Source organism: Temnothorax americanus, unplaced genomic scaffold, assembly GCF_048541705.1.
Source record: "Temnothorax americanus isolate GAGA-0224 unplaced genomic scaffold, ASM4854170v1 Scaffold5, whole genome shotgun sequence".
In the NCBI taxonomy this organism is placed as follows: domain Eukaryota; kingdom Metazoa; phylum Arthropoda; class Insecta; order Hymenoptera; family Formicidae; genus Temnothorax; species Temnothorax americanus.
This window is the reverse complement of record NW_027509657.1, coordinates 3,688,009-3,714,700: the sequence shown is the minus strand read 5'-3', so window position 1 is coordinate 3,714,700 and position 26,692 is coordinate 3,688,009. Positions and strand designations below refer to the sequence as shown.

Below are 26,692 nucleotides of genomic sequence, written 5' to 3'. Positions count from 1 at the left end.
ACCTTGTTATTTATAATCGATTATTATAAAATAAAGCGACTATACGTGGGAGGTACCGCGATCATTATACCGGATCCAATACCATATTTCCCGACATCCTGTTTCCTCAGGTCGGCTTTTACGCGCACTTAAGTGTACTTATATCGAACGGCCGTGGAACAACGGGGATTGCTCCGCAAGAAAATTGTCACATTCTAGAATAATTTAGAGCCTCCGAGGGGGATAGTAAATTTCGGGATGGGGTAGTTTCGCTTCAGAGAGGGATATTTCGTTTCGGCCGAACGTTCGTGTTAATTAGAAGCTGTGGGCAAATTTATTTGGAAGAAATGTAAGGTCTGCGTTAATTAGCGGGCGTGTGCGTATTGCGAGACGGTGCGTGACGGCTAATGACGATATATCGTGGCCGAAGCTACGGAGATAACGAAGGCGCAGGACTGCTAAATAGGAGAACATACACTCCTCCAGCTCGTATATGGGTGGCAGTAATCGCGAACAAAGTAATTGCTAATCATTAAATTTCGAAACGGCATGTAATTAAGGTTACTTTCTCGGTTACTTTCGTTCTTTACTTGAAGTGGAATGAGTATTCAAAAAGATATCTCGCCGATTAAAAATTACGTGAAAAATATTTTTCTTTTCTGTATGTCGACAGAAGATATATCGTAATATAAAAAATGCAAGCACAAACACGGCGTATGAAATATATCGAAACACTTCTTGGCGGAATTATTAATTGGTTATATAGCAAGATGTGTGTGTTACTAGAAAGAGAATTGCTTATCCTCAAATAATAATTCATCTGATTTATTATCTTTTATCTATGTTTTCGATGTTACCTACCAAATTATGGAATTTATTACAGGCAAATAATTAATCACAAAAAAAATATAATCTATACTGGAGACAAGATATACTAGATTAAAAACAATAATGTAAATAATAATAATAATATTAACAGATTAAAAAGTAAAAGTTAGCTCTAAGGAGTTAATAATGGCATTTACAAGCCGCAAAATAAATTCAATGTAATAAAATCAAGAATTAAATTTTTATTACAGTAAAAGCTATTTGACTTTAATTGAAAAATCTGATTTTATTTATTTACATTCATCTTTCTTTTTGAGCAAATTTTTTACAAAAAAATTTATACGAAATATCTATATAAAATAGCCTTTCCTAAAATATTTTTACTGAGAAAATATCAAACCACAATTTTTTAAAGAGAGAACACGCATTGGATTATTTGGTTTTTATCGCCATAGGAAACGCTTGCGCACACTGCGAAAGCTCCTTAAACTTTTACCTGGACAGAGGTATTTGAAAGTTCGTAGGAGAGTTTCGCGCCGGAGACGTAGTCGTAACTTTATGGCGCTTCGTTACAACTTCGACGACATTCCAAACAGTTTATCGACTGCCGTCTGAGAAAAAGAACATCGGTGTATCCATTTGAGAGGGAAAACGAGGCGAAGAGAGACATGGGAATAATAGAGAAATGTACGGGATGCCTCGCAACTACTGAATATCCTTTCAATCACGAATACTGAATGATATATTATACATAAACATCAGTTTCTTTAATGGAGAAACATTTCACAAGTTACTGAAAATTGAAAGTTAAAGGTAGCTTCTCTAATAAACTCTGAGTTCAAAAAATATAAATAAATAATCTTTTTCGTTTTCTTTTTTAAATGGCTTTAATAAAATAATATAGTAAAAATATAATTTGACTTTAGAATTGTTGAGATATTTAATGTTGAAGATAAAAATCTGCGGCAAATAAATTTGTTCTAGTTTTCGCTGCGGAAAAAGCGACTTGAATCTTCGATAGAATTTGTGATTGAAAGTTCAGTTGTCTGGGACACCCTATATACCATGTGTCTCGAAATTCATGAGTCGGTTGACGCGGATCGATACGAATCGGCGCAATCGACGCGAAATCCAGGAGTCGATGCGGCGAACCGGGATTATCGTTGGAGTGACAGCGGTTGTAACGCATTATAATTAAATGATGAATTTTAGAATGAGCAAATCGTTCGCTCATAACGAGCCAGACCGCAATGACGGCGCGGTAATTTTGATCGCGGTAATAATTTACGCTTTGTTTCTCCGCGGTGTAACGCAAATTTTGTTAAATTAATGGCGAGGAATAATCGAATCGTTCAACATAGGCAATATAATATAATGAACAGAGAATTATATTGTTATTATGCCGCAGCCGACCTGCACGGCCGACAGCAAGCGCTGTTGTTTATACAAAATTTTTATAACGCGACGAATGCGGGCAATCGATTTTATAAGTAAAAGTTTGTCTGAAATTTGAAAATTCCATGAATTTAATCTATAGTCTACAAGTTATTCTAGATTTGTAGTAGAGATCTCAGAATCTATGTAGATATATAGATTTGTAGCTTGTGAAATTGCATTTGAGAATCCAGCACGCATCTGAGATTTCGTGCATTTAAAGATCAACAGATCCGAGAAAACTATAATGGGAAGATCCGTGCATTTAGGAATCTGGGTGAGTACTTGTTGAACAGAAGTTGTGAACAAAGAGATTTGTAGACTCGCTGATCTCTCGGAAAGAGTCAATGAATTTGAGGCTGCGGCAGTGAATGATCGGCAGCTGTACGATCCGGTCAAGGATAGCAATAATATCTGGATGTTCGAGTCAATTACTCGGCGAAATTGACGCGTAACGGCCGGACTTCCGGCGACGCGGAGGTATTCCGGTTCGGTCGGGTATTTTTCACGCAACTTCACTCGGTTACGAGGTTCCGACGGGGGATAAGAGATGTCTGGTAGTAGCACCTAGCCATCGTTAACCGATGGTAACGACCGGCCTCTCTCCCACCCACGTTTAAACGCGAGCTGAACAGGTATAGGAAGTCCAACTGGAGAGAGAGAGAGAGAGAGAGAGAGAGGGGGGGAGAGAAGAAATGGACAGAGGGAGAAAGATAGAGAGAAAAAGGGGAAAGATGATGAAAGGAGAGAAGGAGCGAGAGTGTGAAAGATCGCGGGAGAAAGAACCTGAAAGGCGAAAGAAAGAGCGCCGGAGGAAAGGGACATCCAGAAGAAGCGCGAGGCCGGGTTAGTCTAGCTTGGCTAGCCTAGGCGAAAATAACGATGGCTCGCCATAAATCAGCCGAAGCGACGGTCACGACTGCGGGAATCGCACGGCACGGCGCGCGGCGAAAAAGCTCTGGTCGGTTACCAATGACTAATACCCCGTGGTGAGCTTCTTGCCGAGTGCTTCCTTTCACGCGCGCGACACGCTCGTGAACGGTGACGGCGGCGGCGGCGATGCTGGCTCGCTCGCTCGCTCGCTCTTATCGGTCGCTTGTCAAGTGAAAAGAACAATTGCACTATGACGAGACAAAGTGTACTGTCATGAAATATCGACAAATGATATTTAAAGATATTTATGTCAGAATTCAGAGTATGTCATAAGAAATGCGAACGCGCGGATATTTAAATAATTATATTACGTATACTTTTTATAGAAGTTACGAAGCGCCGTCGTTAGTTTCGATATCGAGGCCAGACACGTAAGTGTCGATACCTTGTCTCGTTGGTGTAGCACAGTAGAGAATTATTACGGTAAAGAATATAGTACAAGTTACGGATAAAGTTAAGTGAAGGCCATAAAAGTTTCTCAGATGTCAGCATACTTGACTTCTGACCATTTCCGATCTTCGCATTTATAGCGAAGCGGAAGTCGATTTGCGAATTATAACGTGGCATTAACGAGGATCAGTTTCGCGAATCTAATCGCGTGCGTATCCCCCGCTCAGCTCCCCCGCCCCCCGATCGTTCGTTTTAAATGCATTGCCAGCATTTAATGGCACGTATCGATTTCGAACCGCGATGAATGACATCGACAACAGCACGCGGTTCGCGATCGGGGATAGCAGTGGTGCGAGGTAGGATAGGCAGGTAGGTACAATCGCCATCGGATAGAGATTGGGGGCTGGGGGAAAGAGAGAAAACGAATCCCCCGCGAGAGAATGACATTTCGGCCGACGCGGACGCGGCGTACGGCATGGCGGCGGACGATGCGACACGCGCGCGGCGCGGCGCGGAGATAGAAACGGGGGGGAAAAACAAATCTACGACTCGCGGGCGCGAATGATATTTCAACGGTGCGGCCGACTGGAGCAATTACTGGCGGAATATTGCAATCATTACGTCTCTATCTCGTCGCCCGAGAGCGACTGTCTGTCTTCGTCACGTTTTAAAAATGATCACGATATGTATATACGTGTACAGGTATATATATGCCGGGGATTGTAGGCAAAACCGCCCATCGACGGTGCCTATCGAAAATCACTCTGTAGAATGCCGCCAATCAAAAGATCGTGAACCAGTGGAAACCGATTTAAGTCGTCCGGCCCGATGACAACGGGATAGATAGCTGTTACGCAATTTTTATTTTTTGTCATACGTATTACATAGGGACGTGGAAGTTTGTCCTGGCATAGAGAGTAGCGCGAGGTTACCATCCGTAACTATTTACTTTTTGCTATATATCAATAAATAAACAAATCAAGGTAAAAGCGATTTTTGATATCTGTTAAATCCATTTTAACTTTTTGTAGAGAGATGATTAATAATCATGTTTTTAAGAAGAATCTTAAATAACTGTTTTCTTTTATACATATATAATATTGTTGAGAATTTTACGTATATCTATCTCACAAAAAATTGTATATACATGCTCTCAAAAATTAAAAATATTAAATGTGAAAATTATATAAGCAAACTAAATGTAAATTTTATAAGTACAATTAATGGATTAAAACGCTGTAAACTATAAACCTAGTTCGTTCTAACTCCGAATCTTTCAAATAGAAGGAAATATTATCGATAAAAAAACGTTAACTTTTCTTCAATTCGCGCAAACGTTTGCAAACGAAAGTCTATCGCTTGACAACGTAACATTTCGAACGAGTAGGCTCTCTCGCGGTAGTTCTTATCTGTCGTGATTATGAATCGATAACCCATATTGACATACGTGCGTGAAAATACACACATATGTTTTGCGTGGAAATACGCACGCACGCGTGCAGTTTTCCTCTCGAGTGTGTGACAATTAGATCACGAAGGCTGACTGCTGATGTTTAAACTCAACAGGATATCAATACTGTTATTCATTCGATATTGATACTAATCCTTTCTTTCCTCAAAAGCTAAGAGCTTGCGTCACAACGTAGCGACACGCACCCTGCTCGCGGAAATCAAAGAGAACGACATATGTGATATTAAATTAGTAAAAATTAAAGATTTGAAATATATAAATTAACAAGTTAAGCTTCACGGACTGAAAAACCAAGTGAAAAGAAAATAATTAAATAAATGCATGTCATACGATATTTATATTAAAATAATTGTCGTAGCATTATTTTACTTCAATTTCTCGACGATCGTGAAGTATTGATCGAGTTAATTACTATGGTAAATGCTGGCACGACTGTCTGTCGGGGGGACGCATCTTTCGATGTATATATATTCTATTCTACGCATTTATTTTACCGTGACATTATAAAAAAATAGTTCGATCAATGCTTCGATGGAGCAGGAGTCTTGGACGCGTCGCTTTCTTTTGATTTATCAGTGTTAATGACCCCGCGGCGCGAGGATGCGTTAATCAGTGCAGAAAATGTACAAAATACCGCGGCCTCTCTCTCTCTCTCTTTCGCCATAGTCAGATGATTGTTTTTACACTGTTGTGGTGCATGAGTTGGGCGACTTTTTAAATTTCGTGCTTGGCGACAAGATCAAAAAAGGATATTTACTATTTAATTAAAATAGCTTCCTTTTAGTTGCATGATAACCATTATAACTCATTTTCAAAACATGTATAGACGATGCATAACAGTAAAAAGATATTTTATTACGAAGTCAAATATAAAAATTGAAACATATATGTATATATTTTTTTAAGGGAAACACAATGGAAGCAGATAACTCAAAATTAATAAAATCAGACATAAAAATAATCTTTATGATCATCTCTAATCAGTAAAATTAATCAAGAAAATTATCTTTTCGATTATCTTTATACGTGGTGTTTTTTATTATTCGTCACCTACATGCTAAATGGGTCATTTTTAGATTCAAAACTAAAGAGGCTAAAGATAAAAAGACTTAATATATTCTAAAAATACTTTGACAGCGCAATGATTATAAAACAGTTACACAAAGATTAAAAATAATCGACTTTAAATTTCCAAAGAATCTATCGCTAAAATGTTTCGGTACCTGAGAAGCAGACTAAAGTAAATTTAATTCTGTTGGTTTTGAGTTTTGACATGTATGTGTTATAATCAGAAAAGCAATAAGTCTCTTAGAAAAACGAAGTAAATTTTATTTCACATATATGATTATCTGATAATAATGCAATAACATAAAGATCACTATAATAAAAACCTTAGGTAAATAATTTGTATTCGTAAGATTAAAACTACTTCAAAGTATACAGCACAAATAAATATACACATTACTTCGTGTACAAATTTTAATTTGACTGAAATTATCCAATGTATTAATCGCGCACCATTGCATCACCGTTCATTTAATTCATCAAATACGCATCCGTAATTACGCTTCTTCGCAGATTCATTCTGAGAACATGAGTTTTTCAACTTACATTCGTCTGCTTCTTAGGCGCAGGTTTTTCGACGGGTTTTCCAGACATCCTACGCACAATCTACGCGTCAAACAAATGTCTAACGCGCGTCTGCACGGCCCATTAGCATTCGGTTGTATGTACGCGTACGACGGAGCACAAGGGGTGGGGGGAGCGGTGCATGCTGCCGGCGTCGTGTGGAGGGAAAGAGACGAAGCGACGCCAGCTGATCGACGCCGCGGCGCGGTGCGGCGCGGCGCATCGCGACGTCGCGGTATCTACGATAGCGGCGGCGGCTAACACGCCGTGTTGCAATTCTCTCTCGGGCGATCCTCAATGTCACGTACGCCGATAACGCGCCGCGGAAAATATCGTCGCCGGAAAGTCGCGCGCGGCCTCTCCGGCGGTGACGGCGACGGTGAACAATTGAACGCGTAACGATCGTTAAATGTCGGAAGGTACGTACGTACGTACGTACATATGCGTACACGTCGCGTCGGCGTCGGGCGGGAGGCGACGAAGAATGGAGTAGAAAAAGATGGGGGCGAGACGCGGATAGAGAGGGAGCTAGGGAGAGAAAGAGAGAGAACGTGTGTGTACTGAGACAAAGTGAGAAAAAGAGAATCAGAGAGGGAGAGCTAGAACACGCGACCTTCGCGAAACGTCAAATGTCTATGCTTATGCTGCTTAGAGCGCAGGGCCGTACTGCCGAAAGAACCGCGCCCGCAATACGCGACAAATGTATCACTGCTTTTACAGAATTCATTTATTTAAAAAGCTTTCGGATTAACGTGTTACTTATATTTGTATTTCTTTCTCTTTCGTTCAATTTTAATAACTAACAGTCGCGGAGTAACTATTCACTATTGTTGATTTTTTTGCGTAGCGCATTTCTGCGCTATAAAACAAACGTTAGAGTCACGTCAAATTTTACGAAACAATAAACGATAATGCAAATCTGAGATGAGACTTATGGTAATAATTCGTATTCTCGCAGTATCGCAATGAACGTAAGGCTTTAGTGTTCACCGTATTCGAAGTACGATATCGCAAGGGTTCGTTATTGAGGTTCTCTGTAAAATCCGACGTCTGTGACGTCCGTGCAACGTGACAACACGCGGACTCCGACCATCGGATGCAGTTCCCTGACGAAGACAGACTGCGCGGCGCGAGGGCCGAACCGAGGAACGAGGACGGAGCGTCGTCTTCGGTATTCTCGTCCTCGAGCCGCGAGCGATACGTCACGCGGTCCGTCTCTGTCAAGGCAAGTCGATCGCGGAAACGCTATTATCGTCGTCGCAGAAGCGTTAGAATCGCGGCATAATGAAACGTAAGAATAAGAGAAGTGGGGAATAATCTACGAGGCGTTGCACTCTAAAAACAGGAAGATATTTCAGATTTAATACGCGAGAAAATGCTTAAAAAAAAAACAACGATTTAGTAAAAGATGAGTCATTTAAACACATGAGTCATAAAACACAGTCATTTAAAAAGTATTTTGATTACACATGTTTGATTATACTCTCTATAATTGTGTCGAAGAACACAGCGAAATAGATATTGGCTGCATTCCGATACTCACTATCAGTACTGAAAATCTATATTTTTCTATTATACGTCACGTATACTATAGATTTTCAGTACTGACAGTTGCTGACAGTAAATATCGGAATGCAACCAAAGATTTATTTTATTAAATATCAATAATTCTGATGACTTCAGTTTTCAATTTCATTTACATGATTACGTCGATTATGACAGATCAATTACAAAATCTGATGTAATATAATCGGATATTTACTTCTGCCGAAGAATTTTTCGGATTATAATTTACAGTTCATCCGCTATAATGACGCGCGTCATAATTCACATTCTAGGAGTATAATAGACATGTATTCAACATAGAAAATCATTCTAACGAATCTGTTCGAAATGTCAGGGTTAATGGAATTAGTTTGAAGCGGAAATTGATTCTAATCAAAGCTTCGGACGATGAAGTTCATTGAAACCAGTCGGAATTTGATCCCAGAGCGCGCGCCACCATTATCACTTGTACTTTATGTCAACGTGTGCGATAAAACAATGACCGTTTCATGCCCTTTGTCGCAAATTCGACTAATTAAAATAGTAAAGCAGGGTGAGAAAGCTGTCAAGGGCAAGCGGATATTGGTATATGGAAAAAATTTTCACGCCGAAGTGCGCGCGCGCGCACCGTGCTTAGAATCTATTATTGGATCATTGTCAGTCAAGAAACTCAAATAACAAACAGAAAGTCTATACACATACGACACACGTCGAGTGAGACGAATCTATAAAAAGCGTAGACAAAAAATGTTTCTTACAAAAGAATTTCTTTCGTACTGATATTCATTTAAAGTTTTTCACTTCTGTTTTTCTTTAACTGTGCCATGCAAAAATGAGTTGAACCCTTCCTCTATCACAAAAGTTTCAATTTTTTATAAATTTAATTAAAAATTTTACTTTATCTCGAGCCAGCTATCGTACATATCTTTATGACAAAGATGTCTTTATTTTCGTGATGTTAACAAGAGACATTTTCAGATTAAATGTTTTAATAGGTGCTCGTGAAAAATATTCAACAATGATGAAAGATATCACGGAAGACTGATATCACGGATCAACTCATATTTGCATAACGTTATCCAAGTGGTTATATCTTCGATCAATTTAGCACGAATTCGTCAGAATGAGCCCACCTCGGAACTACGTCACTATGACTGCCGTTTTTGCCGCTGCTGAAGTGAAATCTGCGAGAGAATACGTCGATGCTCGAATAGTTTAAGGCCTCCTCGACGCTACTCTCGTCGGGGAGCGGGCCGTTCGATCGCTCTAGATTTCCTCAGGACCGTCACGCTTTACTTTTACTCGCTCGCTCGATGACGCTCCTCACCGATCATCGTGTTCCAAAAACAACCTCCCTCTTACCTCTCCCCCTACGTATTTCCCTCCCTCTCCCTCTTTTTCCCCATCAATTTCTCGACGCACGTGAGGTATTTTTGTCCGCCCGTATTTGCGGCTCGCGGGACACGCACTCTCGCAACTTGCCTCCTTCTTAACAACACGCGCCCGTATATTCACGCGGGCGCGCAATTTTTTGTCGCACCTTTTCTCGTGACGTTGTCCTTAAACTTCATTCGTCTCCTCTTTTCTTTTCCTTTCGTCGCGAACTCGCGTTCGGAGCTATCGTACAGCTGAATGCTAATAAACGCAGCTGATTTCCTTCTCCCGGCCTCACTTCCTCTCCGCGATACATTTCAAGACGAGTGTCGACGACTCGAGATGCATCACGGACGACGGAAGCCGCGAGGGAAACGACGTGAGTCGCGCTCGTCTCCTCTCGCGGCTCCAAACGCGTCGTTCGCGCGGTACGCGTTGCACTGTTCACTGTCACGTGTGTCGCGGCACGCGCGAGGGCCACCGTGCCAAAATCGTACGTCGCGAGATCGCTTTTTTCACTCTTTCTCTCTCTCTCTCTCTCTCTCTCTCTCTCTCTCTGCCTCTCTTTCTCTCCCCCGAGAGCCTTTCTGGCCAGATTTTTCCGCGCCGAGGAAGCCGAACTATTTCGAACGCGCGTGCACGTCACGGCTTAACGAATGCACGGAGATCGGCCACGAGATTCGAAAGCGGCTGCCAAGAGTTTTCGGGGCCGCGCAAGGTCGCCGCGCCGATTTATAATCGGCGGCTGTCAGAAACGCGCGCACGGACCGCTCACGAACGTGACGTGCACGCGCCGCGTCGTAAAGCGCGAGCTGTCAGAGCGCGTGTTTTCACGTGTGTCTCCACTGTCGTCCGAACGGTGCGACGACGCGCGCTCCGTACAGACGCGAGGAAGACAGAGAGAGAAAGAGAGAGAGGCCTTCGTCACTTCACGCGTCGTGACAGCTCCGCCGAAACGCGAAACAACGCGCGCGGATCAACCGATCGGACGAATCAACATCGAGCACGAGTCGCGAATCGAAATATCATCCGATCTGAAAACCCGAGAGCGGTCCGCCCAGCGCGAAACTTAGCACGCGCCCCTCACGACGTGGTGTTCGCGTGACGCGATTTTGCTCTCGTTCTCTCCGCGAATCCCTTCGCTCGGTGTCGATCGCTCTCTTTCTCTCGCGATTCGACCTTTCCCCTTTCTCTCAGTTTCTCTGTCTTTTCCGACATTTGCCACGATCTCGTCAGAGACTCGTGACAGGCAGCGGTGATAGAGGTCAAAATGCGACAGAAGGTTAGTGTGACAACGTCAGTGGGTGATGGTTAACGAACACGGGCAAGTGTAACGTGGACGTCGACGGACGACGTACGACGAAAGATGAAAATGTTGCTCCCACCCTCTTCGGAGTAAATACATGTATTTTCTTTCCGTTTTTCTCTCTTGGTCCAATTTGACGTTTGATCACGACGAAATCGTACGCGTCACAAAAATCGTCAGGATGTTAAAACGGTCGTCGTCCGTCCTTGTGACGACGGCACGACGACGACGACGACGACGAACGACAATGACGACGACGACGACGACGACGACGACGACGACGACGTTAACGACGATGAATATAATTATCCGCGCACTGGGCCACGTTCTTTCGTGAAATCGTAAAACACCGCGTTAAAATATTTACCTTGCTACATGTAAAACGAATAGAGGAGCCTGCCTGAATCGAACGAAGGAAGGCTCGAACCGGCCCACTGTGACGTCGCCGGCCTACTGTCAGCTCAGCGCTCGCTCGGCCCCGCGGTCAACTAACCTACCGTGTTCGCCGCGCAGACCGTGCCGACAAAATAAATCGATTCTGCGCGGCCGAGCGCCGTGAGCGCCGCGCAATAAATCCGTGCGTTCGCCGACAGGAATTTCGGCGTCACTCGCGCTTTTCCGCGCGGTCGCGATCGTCTTTCGACGTTCGGATAGTCGCTCGTATGACTCGCGTTGCAGTCAGGTGTGAAACGCTCACGCGCGCACCGCCGCGTACACACGCACGCGCGCGCTCTCCCACACAAAGCCGCCGCGACGCGCGCGTGCGCGCTCGCCAGCACGCACACACGCTCGCGGCGGTACGTAGGAGGACGCGCGAACACGGATACGCACGTACGCACACCGATATCACACATACGCAACGGCAGCGGCGTCGCGCACGTTTCCATCGCGGATCCCGCGATTCGTAGAGCGGCACAGGCGTCGTTGGACCAAAAAAACGTCGGTGGCTGAGAGAGAAAGAAAGAGGGAGGAGGGGGGAACGGAGCACCGTGAACGAAGGGTGAAGAGAGGACGTGTAAAAGTATGGCACGCACTGACGTCTTACGCAGCAGCGCGCGGAAGTTAATTATTATTTTCGACGTGGATCACACACAAGTATGAAACATAGCTGTACCTTCGTCTTCGTCTGTCTGACGATGACGGATCGACTCCTTCGCGAGTTTGATGTCGATAAAAAAAGTCTCGCGATGAAATGTCAGACTCTCTATGAAATAGACGCGATGAAATACTTACACATTTATACTTACATATAAATATTATATTTTGAAAGCACGGCGTGATACTCCAATCGTAATTGAGAGTGACATTTGGGATAATAAATTGCGTTCTTTAACTTCTCTGCAGCGGACTTTTGCAATAAGTTTGCAATTGTCCTTATAGTTTACGTGTACTACTGATGTTTAAAAGTGAAAAAGAAAAAGCATAAAATATCGCACAACCGACAATTTCGACAAAATTGATATTTTTATGATATTGACACATGCGCATATTACACTTCTGTTTCGTTATTATTTAATAAATTTTGCTTTTATAGACATAATTTTATACGACCATCTCTCATTGATAAAATAATAAACAAGTTTTTTTTATGTATTATATATAAGTTAATTTGTTTCCTCTATAAAACTCTATTAATATAATATTTTGTTTATTAATTATCGATGTTTAACAAATATACTACAGATTTATATTTTACACGTATACCTATACGTATGCTCCTTAACAGATATAAAACTTCTCGTTTGTTTTACTTCTGGATCACATTTTACACCCTAATTATCTTTTGTATTTTGTTACATCTTGTCAACATTATATCGCATTTTTTCTTCCGTATGTCTTATTCTCACAATATATTGTGTGCAAGTATACCTTAAGTTCTCCTAAACTCCTTAGAGTAATACATTCACGTGTATTCGTCTATCGCTGAGTTTCACAGCGATGTGCACTCCGCTTTTATATAGATCCTCAGGTAACGCGAATCGTGCTTGCAGCTCGTCTGCATCCACCAGAGAGAAGAGAGAGAGAGAGAGAGAGAGAGAGAGAGAGAGAGAGAGAGAGGAAGATGGGAGAGAAAGAGAGAGAAAGAGAAGCATGTAATAGGCAATGCGTGTTTTTCAACCTACATTTAGTGAAGCATCATCTCGCGTTAGTCCAAACATGTGCAGACACGTGGACCCAAAAATAGCCAGCAAAAACCTATATACGTTTGTACATTTATTTTATTTACCTTTTTTTAATAAAGATAACACGAGAACGCCAATATCAATTTATTTTAATAAGATACTTCAAACAAAGCTACCTTGCGAATTCAAGTAATTTGCGCAATTTTGACAACAATAATAAATATTCTTGTAGATCTTGTAAAATTTAAAAAATTTTTTATTGATTAAGATACCTATTGAAAAGAGCACACTGTGCACGTCGGAACATGTAACATATATTGCTGGCGGGCATGCTTACGAAGAAAAGTGGCTCCGTGGTCTTTATCGAGCGATCGTTACTCATAAATTATTAGCAAATCGATGATTTACAATCGATGCATAGATACAGGAACGAGCAGACTAAGGTTTTAACGAGAAAAACCAAAGCGACGCAGTACGCCGATATTTTCCGTCTTACGTGTAACTTTATAATTAATAATATCACACTGAAACGGTTAATGCTTTGATTAATCGTTTTCTATTTTCCATAATTGCCACGTACTATTCCGCAACATCGCCAACAATAAAAAAAGTACAAAGTATGCTAAGCGATAAGTCCTTATTGTTAAACAAGTCTTTCAATTATCGAGCGGAGTTTTAAAACCTAGGACATAGTTGACTATGTTTTCCACTTTTCCAGTAAAAAATATTTATATATTAGCACGCAAATGCGACTTAATTATACCTCGCAACTCACGTAATAGAAGTAAGAAGGCAATTAAAATTATCAGCAAAAAATTAATTGTTAATCAAACTGTATACTTTTGATCCCTTTGAGAAAGACCGATTTTTTTTCACTTAAGGATTGAGAAAAGAAATAAAGAGACGAGAGGACCAGCTAGATTGTGGACTTGCACTTTTGCTTTTGGACACCTGTGCGGTCCTGCGTGTTCAAACGCGATTACAGTCTGCGTCCGACGTCGTTGCGCGTAGCGTGTAGTATGCATCGATCCGGCGCGACCATGCGTCTATTGTTTTTTTGCATCCTTTTTTTTCATAACCGTGCGGTTACGCTGAATTGCGCGTCTATGCGTTCTTAGGTAACGCATGGAGCGCGTGTTGCGTGAACGGAATTGCCCCCTCCCCTTCCACCCCCCCCACTCTCTCTCTCTCTAGCCTGGCCGTTTTATTTATACTTTGCACCACTGTGTGCTAGCGCCGACTGACCAGCGTATCGGACGCTCGTGACGTCGCCCGAAAGTGCATCTTCGCGCGCGTTGTTAGGTAACCCCCCCGCATGCGGCTGCTTATCGCTCGCAATACAACTACGTCGCTGCGACCGAAAGAGAGACGGAAACAGCGAGAGAGAGAGAGAGAGGGAGAGAGAACAACAGAAAGGGAGAAAGAGAGAAGAAGAGAGACATAGAGAGGGAAAGGGATACGTATATGTACGGAACACGTGCCCACACATACATGGACACGTTCGCTGCACCGTGGTGCACCGTCGAGAGGGAGTACAAACGGCTGAAAGCGAAACGTAAACAAACAGGTAGCTCTTTATCCAAACCAAATAGCGGGGGAGTAAAATTGCGGCACGCTGCCGTTGGAAGCCCGAGCGAGCGAGCGAGCGAGCGAGCGAGCGAGCAAGCGTGGAAACTTTCTTTCCTTTGTTTCCCATTATATTTCCGCATTACTTTTTTAACGTGCCGTTAAATACCCGAGCTGCCACGAGCTCGCAGGTAGTTTTGGGTGAAAAAAAAAGAGAGAAAGAGAGAGAGAGAGAGAGAGAGAGAGAGAGAGAGAGACGCATCATTTTTCTTCGTCGACAGTGCACAGTGCCATGAATCTTTTCCGTATAAACGCATTTATGTGTTTATTTATTGCATTCCGTTTACTTATCTTGCATATCTACTATTCTCGTTAATCTCTCGCACTATTGTTTCCTCGCTATAATGGCGCGTTACTCCTTACTGCATTAAAAATTGGCTTGAAAAGTAAAAGTAAAGGAAATAAACTTGTTTATTATATGACACATACGCATATCGAGACGGTCCATCCATCGATTCCGACACTCCCGACGCTCTTTCGCGCGCGAAACTTCCTCTCGGCAAGCAAAAAGGCGTGCGAAAGATGCGGAGCGGGCTCGACGTGATCTCGCGCCAATATAACGTAACTGTGGTACAATATGTACACGAAAAATTTGGAGAGAGCGGGGAGCGGGGAGCGCAAAGCGGGGCGAGAACGTTTCCTTTCGAGAAATCCGGGTAAAATAATCGAAACAATCAACCGTCTCTCAAAACGTACGAAGTTCATTTCGGACAAGTAAGAAAGAAGCGATTGCGACTCACTTGCCTATCGTCCACTATCGTCGAATATCTCAAGTCCGCCATACTTATATATGCAATGCCCGAAGAGGTAGATTCCGTGGTAGATCCTCCGAACTTGGAACGTCGCGAGACGCGTTAAATCACGATCGCGCGGACCATCGGAGCACTCGAGACGTCGATCGCCCGTCGCTCGATTCGACACTCCCGACACTCGTTACGCACGCGAGATTCACATCCGCGGGTAAAAAGACACGAAAAGTACGCAACGGCCGCACGTCGCCGTCCGACCCGATCACTACACTACGCGTTCCGAATGAATTTAGCCGTTAGAAATCGGAAGGAGAGAGGAGGGGGAGGGGAGATGCGTTCGGGTTCGTCAAACGTTCACGCTGCGACCGGCACCGGCTTCATTACGTCGAATACGAGCGATGTTATGCGAAAACGAGTAAACTCGCTAAAATTTCTCGAAAAATGAGTTATATATGTATGCAGTCTGGGTCGAAATAACGCTTTAATGTATTCAAAACGGATTAATAATGTCAAAACACGGCGCGCGGCGTATGAATTTCGCGTTTCGCGTTACAATCGCGCGAGAGCGGCATACCGGCACGCTGATATTAGCCGCGAATCATATATACTATATACGTTTCGCTTTCCTCGCCCTCGTCGCCCTCGTCGCTCGTCGCCGCGCCGAAAAACAGTTTCCATGGCATTTACCTATAGGTATATTATTTCCTCGATTATTTCGTAGGGAGAAATTGAACGCGCGCAGCTTAAAAAACGTCGCTCGCAAGCCGTGTCGGATTATTGCCGCTTGGCCGCTTGCTCGCCGAGGTTGTTGTACGTTTTTTTGGGCTCGGCTTTCCTGGAAGACGCGCGACGCGGCGTACGTACCTCTCCCACTCCCCCGCTCTTTCCAAATTTTTCCTATTGGCATTTGGCACAGTCGCGGCCATTGTTAGTACGAATTCGAGACTGCGTTCAGCCCGCTCTGCGTTTCTCGCGTTCTCTAAGGCCGGTGGTATTCATAGTTATTTAAGACCGTCTTAAGTTCAATCTTAAGATGTCATGGTCATGAACCAATCACAGAACCGTATTAGCGTCTTAAGACATTACTTAAGACGATCTTGAAGACTATGAATACTAGCCTAAATCCTCGAATCGCGATTCGTGCGTGCGAACGAGCCCGTTCTTCTCGATACGTATGCATGTAAATCCGTACGATCGACTATCAACGCGTTTCTCAATGTTCGTATAAGTGGCGTCGAATCAATTAATTTATCGCACAGAACGCATCGGATTTCAAGTTTTAGTCTCATTTAACGCAAGCGGATTGACAAATTCGTGTCTCTTTGCTCGCCGAGAGGGCCTCGCGTCTAAAGTAACGTATATCCGGAATAACCGTCGTTGCGTATATCGGACTTTGAAAATTTCCGTTTCACGCGTGGGTGAATCGGGGAATCGCGGAGATTGTCTCTCGATGGGCCCGGACTCGTCTCGAGACAATGCGTATTTTTTTTCCGCCTTTCTGTACGATTAACGCGTTTCTCGACGTTCGCAAGTAAGTATACCGTCGGATTGCCACGATTTGTCATAAAATACAGTGGACTTAACAAATTTAAGGCTGATATTTCATTTATCGTGCAAGCTCTTGTCAGGCGTACCGATTGGCTATCTACAAGATAGAGGATTTCCCGTAGCCAATCGGTACGCTCGACGAAGCTTCGCAAGTGATTGGCGAATTCACGTCTCTTTGCCCGCCGAGAGTGAATCTCGCGTCGCAACAACGCATCTACCGTTATTGCGTACGGAGAATTTCGAAAATTTCCGTTTGCCCCCGTAGGTGAATTGTTTTCGCGAGCATTTTCTCGGACTCGGAAGAGGCGCGGGCCGCGGCTTCTCGGTAACACGAGTAGGGTGGGGGGATGGAGCGGGGGTAGGCTGCCTCAACCGCCCAGGTATATCGAACACACCGCGCCAGGCGGCGTCCGCCTCAGCCTGTCCCCCCCTCCAACCCCACCGCTCGAGTTGCCTGGGAGCCGCGGCTTTCTCCCGGCGGTATTCGGTATTCGCGCAACGCGTTGGCGCAAGTTCGCGTCGCTCGCGAGATTTTCGTCGATCGAAAAGAAGTCTCGCGTGTGAATCAATAGTGCAAGTGTGCCGAATCGATCGACGGACGGATTATCTCGGTGCCGTTCGTCGATCCGCTCGATCGCGATCGGTGTCTTTCGGCGTCGAAATTTTCCATCGATTCCATTGCATATGGCGGACCTGAGAAACGTTCCCGTTTCGCGCAGCGCGAGTGAGCTAGCGGATCCGCGTCTCTGCTCGTCGAAAGTGAATTTCGCGTCGTCGCGTATATCTACGGCGGAGGATCCACGAAGTTCGTCTACGCTTGAGTGAACGCGAGTGTTTCAGCGAGTTGTGTTTAACGTCGCGACGGGCCTCTCGCGTTCGAAAACTTGCAGAACGCGCTCGCGTCGAGAACGTTCGAGGCGCGTCATCTTCTCTTTGAACTTTTCGCTCGTGTCGATCACGACGCATCAGCGCGAGCCCGAATTGCGCCCGTTACGCGTTTTTCGCGTCTTTTAAGTAGCCGTCGAGAGTGAGTTTCGCGTACAGACGGATGTCGCGAGTGCCGAATCATCGACGAGAGCGAGCATCCGCATTCGTCACCGCGTCGCGCGTCGGCGTCGATCCGCTCGATCGCGTCGTGTTGCATATAATGCATATGGCGGATTTCGAAAGTGGAACTCGTCCACCGCGAAACTGAAACTTTCTGAAGTGATGACGATGCGACGTTATCCAAGGTGTCTCTGTGATCGTTTCGCTATCATTGGAGGCGAGGGGAAGGCGCCGCCGGGAGCAATCAGGAACAGCGAGGTGGAGCGGAAAAGAGCAGGGCGCGGCGACGACGCATCGGCCGGTGAGTTATATCTAAAATTTTGCGTTTTACTTAAAATGCGGTAAAAACTGGACATGATCTTTAGCGATGTCGCCTGCAGCCGTGCCGTTGCCTCCTCTCTAGCGCGTATAAATAATCAGGGACCGGACGAAAATATCGGTTCGGTTCCGGTTTTGGGCCATTAAAATACTTAACAAAGATTTCGGTTTCGATTTCGGTTTTCTACTCGGTTTTCTAGCTAACAAAAGTACCGGTATTGCTCGAATTACAGTTATTTTCCGGTTCCGGTTTATTAAAATTTTCTTGAAATTTTTATTAAGTTAAATTGTTTACACACGCACACACTGCGTGTGTGGATATGTACTTAAGTCTTAGGTTCGACGAGAAGGCAATGTATCTATCAACCTAATATTACACGACTCGTTTTTCACCCGTGTGAAGTTAGCTTCCTAACATTTAAAAAACAACGACTTTTATAAGGTGCCTTTTCATGCTGACGCTCGACGCTCGATTTGGGCGTCAAACTTGATCATGTGATAGGTCACGTGATAGTCTTTTTAATTCCAGCGTCAAATGGCAAAAGCTCAACTGTGTTCAGCTTTGACGCTTGACGCTCGTTTCAGTCAATTGCTTTTTTCGACGCTCGCATATTTGATGCTATTTCGTCTTCTTACCGATGAAGTTGGTCACGTGACCAGTTTTGACGCTTAAATCAAGCGTCGAGCGTCAGCATGAAAAGGCCCCTTTACGTTGACCTGCACGCAGGATGCTCGACCGCCGCGTAGCCTTTTTGTCTGACTAATAATAATAATTATAAGTTGTAAATCTTAATTTTTGATACATATATTTTTATTTTACATTACACATACACGTTTTTATTTTAATTTATACGGATTGTATAAAATATGTATAATAATTAAAAATATATTATAATAAATGATGATATTTCGACGTAGAGATGTCATTTTTTTCTCTTTGTTGTTTTCTATGTTTTCATCTTCTGGTCTTAATTTTTTTAAAGATATGACTTTTAACGGTACCGGTTTCGATTCGGCCGCCTCTATAGGCTTTACAAAATTTCCATACGGTTTACGGTTCCGGTCCGACAAAAATACCGGTTACGGTATACGGTTTTCGATTTCGGTTCCGGTCTGGTCCGGGTCCCTGATCGTGAAGCTGATTCGTTCAATGTTTCTTCGCTGTTCTCGCGCTCTCCCTTCTTCGTGCAATTCCTCGCTGTGTGATCCTTCGATCCACATTCGAAGCAGCCTTTTCAGTCTTTGCGCTTATGATTTTTTTTGCAACGTGCAAAGCAGCCGTCCTCCTTTTGTCCGTTCGAACGAGCTTTTTTTTTCCGAAGCATGTTTCTTCGTGGAATTGGCCTGTAGATTCATCTTAGAAAGCAGAGTCACTGCCATTGTCGATTCGTTTGTTTCGTCTCTTTTCTGCATGCGTAATTCTTCAGTCGTGAGTCTCGTCGTCAAATTCTCGAAGAATCTTTGCCTGTGGTTTGTAGCGCGAGATACTTTGCTGCACACTTTACATATAATATAGCACGTCCCTCAATATTTTCTCGACTGTCCGTTTTGCATCGGTCGTTGAATCCCATGCGCTGTAGAAACGATTGAATTTTGTCGGCTGCGTTGAAAGAATCCTTGTGATGAGCATGGACGGTACAGCCGGTATCTCTCCGCCTTCAAGTGCCTTCATTTTACTCGCCATTTGTTCGAGTTTCGATACGTGCTGCGCCAGGTTTCCTGCAGGATCCCAACGGAATTCGAAGAACTCTTTCTGAATTAGAGACAGGCTCTCATCTGATTTCATATCAAAGACACTGTGCAATTTTTGCCACGTGTCTCTTGCTGTAACGCAATTCATTATCAATTGCAGTGGTTTTGATTCAAGCGTCGCGGTTGTGACGATCAATTTCTTCGCCGCTCTATCAGATCTTGTCCACTTCGCTAGTTTCGCTTCATAATTTTGAGCTTCTTCCTCAGGTTTGACGAGCGTGCCATCACTTCTAATAAATCGTCGCTTTCCATTCGATATGCGAACAAGCGAACGTCAAAGTGATTTGAGCGTGGTGACCATACGTGTGTTATTCCTTCCATACACAATATAATCGCGCGGTCGCGCTCGTCCGCTCGCTCGCTCGCTCACGCGCGAAGTGCGTCTTCGCAGTTGCGAGCGCAGATTTTCGCTGGATGGAACATTGCATAATTTTTTGCCGTTGCGTAAGACCGCCGGAGGAACACCGGCCGTTACGCAATCGTAACGTTCGTCTCTGGTGGAAGCACTTAACGGCGGTCGCCGCCGTCATAGAAAAATCGCGTGGCCCATGATTTTTATTGCGGCGCTTTTAATTCCGCTCTTGTATCCGCGCTCGTGGATAACGGCGCGCGGCGCGATACCCGAATTCGCGTGCGCGAACGTAAATAATCGTAAATATGCAAATATACGCTTACGCACGCGTATTGACCGTGCAAATACACTTAGTGCCCTTTGTTTTCGCGCGTCGATCTGATTTCAGTTTCAAAAGCGCATTAATTTTCCCGCGAGTAATTCTTCGTCGAACGGCTAATATCGCGCGCGCGCGCACGTCATTAATATTGCCGATGCACGATAAATGCGTGGGGTTTAAGCTCGTCGATTCAGAGCCGCGGACAGGATCCTCTTCAGTTTCCAACGCGTGATAAAGTTAGAAATCAAGGACGAAATATAGTTTTCTGAAAAAAGCTGTGTGGAAATTATTGTATTATCTCTCATTCAATCAATCTGACGATTATAAGAATAATATGATAAAGGTTTCGATTTCGATTTTCTAGCTAACGAAGTACCGGTATTGCACAAATTACAGTTTTTTCCGGTTTCGGTTCATTAAAATTTTCTTGAAATTTTTATTAAAAATTAAATGGTTTACATATGCATACTGCGTGTGTGGATATGTACTTATAAGTTGTGAATCTTAATTGTTGATACATGTTTTTATTTTTTATATAAATTTATACGGATGTATAAAACATGTATAATAATTAATAATATATTGTAATAAATGATGATATTTCGACGTAGATGTCATCTCGCTCCGCGTGTACTTGGCGCGAGACACTGCCGTGTCTCTTGATTTCTTCATTGTTTTCTATGTTTTTCATTTTCTGGTCTTAATTTTTTTGAAGATATAATGATTTTTAACGGTACCGTTTTTTATAAAATTTCCATACGGTTTACGGTTCCGGTGCGACAAAAATACCGGTTATTTTACGGTTTTCGGTTTCGGTTTCGGTCCGGTCCGGTCCGGGTCCCTGAAATTTTTCGACTTATGAATGAATTAAATTTGGAAATATATTTTTCCAGCTATAATCTTAATTATTTGAAGTAAAAGTCGATATTACTTTATTACCTGTTTTCCTCTTTGATCGATGAAACGTTTCTTTCCTATCGCTTCCAGAGACGATAAAATCAAGATTTGCGGAATCGCTACGATTAATAATCACGCGTACATTTCGTAACGCTGCGCGCTGTTACGCAACGTTGTACATAAATAAACGACAAACTGAGAGATAGAATAGACTATATGTTGCAGATTGCAGATAATAATTATTAGTCAGACAAAGCTATAGCACCAGTTTAACAAATTTTGAAATCGATTCAATAGTTTTTAATATTACCCTGAACAATGAAACAAAAAAATTTTTCTCCTTTATTTAATAGTAAGGACAATTAGACCATAACTAAGAAACGTGAACGTTGGAATCTGTATTCTCGCTTCTTTTATCTCGTCATAAAAATCGGTAAGCGCTTATTATTTAAGAAAAAATCAGAGTGAGTCGAAACGTTTTCTAAATTACGCTCTCATGATAGCTCTTGACCGTTTCGTTAACTCGTTTCTAGCCTTTGGTTTCAACCACGCGTCTCACGCGTCTTGAAACGCAATTTAATTTTCGCTCTTCAACGATTCATCCCGAGCCGCGGGTTGTCAGTCGGCTTCCTTATTTTTTTCCTTTCTTATTTTTTTTCTGTCTCGTTCCTCGCTACTGCCGAAGATAATAATTAAGTGCGAACTAATAAGGCCCGCGCGACTCTCTCTCTTCTTCTCTTTGAGAAGCCCGACCGTCATCGGCGCGTCGAGGCCCGAGCGAGCGATTGCATTTACGCCCATTACGGCATTACCGCGGTGTGTGCAGGCTCATTCCGCTAATCTTGCGTAGGCACGCATGTTGCTCGTGCTTGTCGGAAACGCGACATCGTCGACGTCGCTCGTCACGGAACAAGAAGGCCTTACGTGGTTGCATGCGAGCACACGTGCGCGCAAACACGCGAACGCGAGAACGCACGTACGTAACACGTACCTATACGCGCGTATGTACGCCAGCGCGCGGTGCCGCGACGCGCGAGGCGTAAGCCGCACGACGTTGGAGTGTATCGTATCTCGAATTAAAGCCGCTAAAGTGCGCCGTGGTATTTTGCGGAAGGCACGACTTTGTTTCCCGTGGCGACGAATATATCGCCGGCGTTAAATTCGACGATTTCCGCGAAGGAAGACGTTGTTGGGGCTCCGCGATTTTCCGCGTGTCAACGATTAACGTCATTTTTTTTTTGCACAGCTCGCAACACGTACGCTTGACATATTACGGGTACTGTAGATTGCCATCGATTGCGTTCGTACGTGACAGTAGCGGCTTTGCATGCGCTTTATTGTAAGGTAATAGTAGGTCCATTTTTCTTCCAGCTATACGCTTTTCAGACGTGTTTTTTTTTTATTTTGCATTCCGAAGCGCGAGCGAGCAACAAGCGATTCAAAGTTAGATTAAAATCGTCGCAATCAGCGCCGCGTGTTGCAAAACTGACTCAGATTCTGAGACTTTTCGTGGGTAAGATTTTTATGCCAAATTATTGCGATTCAACGGTTATTCTGATATTTTTAGTAAGGTTCGTAATAATCTTTGAATTGTTACTAACATATTTAACCAGTAATGTGTTTCTTTGTTCGAAATTTGAGCGGGAGCCAATTTCAATCAGCTACTCTCAACTGTCTTGCCGCTGTTTCGTAGGATACGTAAATATGCGCTCACACGCAACGAGTAGCTGACTGGAATCGTGATTAGCATTTAATACCGTTTTCAGTAGGCGTACATTAGGAAGGGGTAGGGGGACGAATTCCGCAATTGTGCCCCGGAGTTTTCCGCGGGAGCACCGTGAGAGAGGCAGCTGCAGAAGCTGCAGGAATGCGCATCCGTGGAATATAACGTCCGCCGTTGGTATTTTGAGTCTTGCCTGCAGGCACTTTCGGAGGTTTAATCGTACAGTTTTCGAATATCTCGGTAGACGTTACTGCTCGCCGTTGGCTATCGTCGGTTAAACTCGCTATATATTGTTACGCACGCCGTCTTTCAATGCCTAACGCGCGCGCGTGTGCGTGTGCGTGCGCGCTTGCGCGTGCGCGTGTTATAAATAAACGGTTTGCGTATACATTTTCATCCCTCCTCTTTTCCTTCTTCTTGTTGCTCGATTACGCCCGTCCCTTTGCCATCTCTTTGCTATCCGTACAAAATTACCTTTTTTAACGGTACCGGTTTTCGATTCCGGTCGAGATAACCCCAAGATAGCGACGAATCAGTCGGATCTCTTTGCTACAGCGACGATTGCAGAACGTAATCGTTAGATCACGATCTAGACTCGCATTCTTCAAATTGGATGGTCAGCGTAACCTAGATTATTCTAATATAGCAAAACAAATTAGAGTTAATTAGTTTATTAGTGGGACAAACTAAAAGCATTGAATATCTATTTCGAGATATAATAGGCTCAATTACGTAAATTAAACAATCGACAAGGACTGTATTGTCGGTTTTCTAAAATTTTTCGGACATTTTAGACGCGCGCACGCATTTGCAGAAATTTATTACGATATCTGTAAAAATATTATTACGCATCAATGCAGACACATTATTTTTTTCGTTGCTCAATGACGATTATCTTATCCGATAATAATAGACGCATTGCGTAACAATATTCATTATACTGTGAATGATAGCCGCTTCATGGAACGCAACTTCGTCGGTTTAACCGATTATTCCTGCGTGTTCGCGTCTTTCATTATGTTACAAAGTATACAGTCAAGATGGTTTTGCCCGAGCCGGTCGTGTTCCAAGTTTTTTCGTCGCGTGGTAGCGTTTCGATGCGCTCGATCGATACTGGATTTCAAGAAACAGCAGGAACTTTTCCGCTTTACAAGCCGTGTAATCAGAGCTCGACACGCTATATACATAAGTAATACATCTTGCTGTATATAGAAACCTTTTTTCTTCTCAGCAATACGCATCGGTGGGGCAAACTTGTTATGACTTACAATCCCTGTTACACATTTTTCCATCCTCAAAGTGCCACACGGTGGCTCAGATTTTCAAATGTGGTATTAGATTATTCGTATTAATACGGAGACAATATTTATTTTTGCCAATAATCGACGGATTTCTAGATGTTTTTTTTAACATTACTGTATAAAAATTTTCTTTAGCATATCAAATTTTTACGCACATGTACCGCAGTAATATGTTAAACAAGTTAGATTACGTCGTCACATCTCTTTAAACGAAAAGTGAAGAAGAGGTCAGTATTCATGAATCATAAAAATTGTTGAAGCGCCCGAGATCAAAATTAATTGGTACAACAATGTTTTTAAATATAAACGTCAATTCGCATTTCCTGATTTATCAGGGGAATATTACTTCGAAAATACAAGCGCGGCGAAATCCAGCGGGATTAGGCGGGGAAAAGGGAAAATGTTTTCGAGCAGCCCGAATCATCGGTGCGATGGATCTCAATTAAAAGTCCACAATTTGTTTTGGGGGCGCGAAAACATTTCGTTGGGAAATGCTGAAATAAAAGCACGCGCATGTGCAGCCGTCTCGTCGACACGAAGTCACGCTAATTAATGGTAGCGCGTTCGGTATTGTATAATTCTGTTTACGGTGAATGAGGGAGGCCGCGCGGTATCGGCGTGCACTCATACACATACGCACGTCACATGGCGTCGCCCGTGCCAATTTCTACGGAGCGCGCGATTGTTTAAGTTCCATTTATCGAAATGTAACACCCGAATGAATGCGCGCGAGCGGCGAAAACGCTTTTTAATGCGACGGATAATCCGGCCTTGTCGTTCGTCGCCCGATAAACGTGCTATCATCAATCAGTGACACAGCACAGACTATTAATTGCGCCGTCAAACTCGAGTATTATACATATTGACGCGCTGTTTTACTACCTTACTTAGTTAGCGTGATGATGCGGTGATATCTTAATATCTTTTACGAGGAAAATGTTCGCAACTGTCGCTTTGCGATCTTGATGAGCTCTACATGTATATTAGAATGTACTTCGTAATTTGTGCGAAATAAGAAGTACATATTTTTTTTAAATATACTTTAACGTACATTTAGAAACTCAAATGGCACTTTTTTAAACTTGTTCGCAAAGTGAAAAATTATTAAGAATAACGTAACGGACAAGGGCAATTAATTATGTGTAGAGATTGTGTTTATCACGAAGTAGTTCGAAGTAAAAGCTTGTGTATTTTTTGTACAAGTTTTATCGTTAAAATATTATTATCGCTAAAACGGTATACTGATATGGATAATTAATTGCGAATGAAATCGTACGAGAAACTTTATTGCGGAAGCTAAAAATTAATTGAAAAAATTCTATATTAAATAAGCGGAATTATTGAACTAAAATTTTCGGAAATTCTGAAGTTTTAACGATGACACGCGCGGCCAAAAATGGATATCTTCTCGATATTCTTTTCGCTGCTTCCAGTTTCCGAGCGACACGTGTATGTATCTGGCGTGGCGTGGGGCAAAGCGTCACGTTGGCCTCCAATCAAGCGTTAAGAGGAGGCCGCCGCCGCGCCGACACCGTCGGACGTCGTGGTGTAGAATTTGCAACTATGCTAATAAGAGGCGACCCGAACGGACAGCTAATGGCCGCCGGAGAGAAAAAGGACGAGAGCCGGAAGCGCACAATGAATTCGTGAGGTCGCGGCGACGTCGAGCTAGGAAGTGGTGGAGGAGGAGGAGGAGGAGGAAGAGAAGACGAGAGGGCCGAGGACGAAAGGGCGCGGAAGGGACATCAGGGGGAAAAGGAGAGGAGGAGGAGGATGGAAGAGGATAGAGAAGGATGAGGAGGATGAGGAGGGCGACCACGGATCAATCGTAGCCTTCCGTATTCCCTGCCGCCCCTCGGTCGACTTTCGTCCCCTTCCCCCCCCCTCTTCGTTTGCCCCTTCAACTACTACAGCCGACTTGCACCCCTTGCAGCTCGCCTCCTCCTTTCGTGCCCTCCACCATCGTCTCCGTTATCCCTCGGTCGCCCTTACTCCTCTCCTTCCCCCGCACCATCCCGCGACTCGTACGAGGCCCTCAACCCTCGACC

General features: G+C 43.6%; 2 protein-coding genes across 7 annotated transcripts in view; both read right to left on the bottom strand.

The window, feature by feature from the left end:
• The window catches only part of Mamo (zinc finger protein 628-like), a 61,744-nt gene extending 49,736 nt beyond the window's left edge, over positions 1–12,008 (bottom strand). Inside the window, exons 1-2 of one of the 6 annotated variants that reach the window (XM_077418402.1) lie at positions 11,257–12,008; positions 9,750–9,844 (exon numbers count right to left, since the gene is read on the bottom strand). Coding sequence is in view for 2 of the 6 variants with exons in the window: in XM_077418398.1 (XP_077274524.1) it covers positions 6,647–6,648 (2 nt within the window). In the remaining 4 variants the exon portion in view is untranslated. Of the gene's footprint in view, positions 1–6,646; positions 6,696–9,749; positions 9,845–11,256 lie in introns of those variants that run through there. The other 5 variants (XM_077418400.1, XM_077418401.1, XM_077418399.1 and 2 more) reach the window with 5 other exon arrangements.
• Positions 1–26,692, bottom strand: part of Mrpl52 (mitochondrial ribosomal protein L52) — a 245,962-nt gene that overhangs the window by 86,477 nt on the left and 132,793 nt on the right. The window lies entirely within an intron of this gene.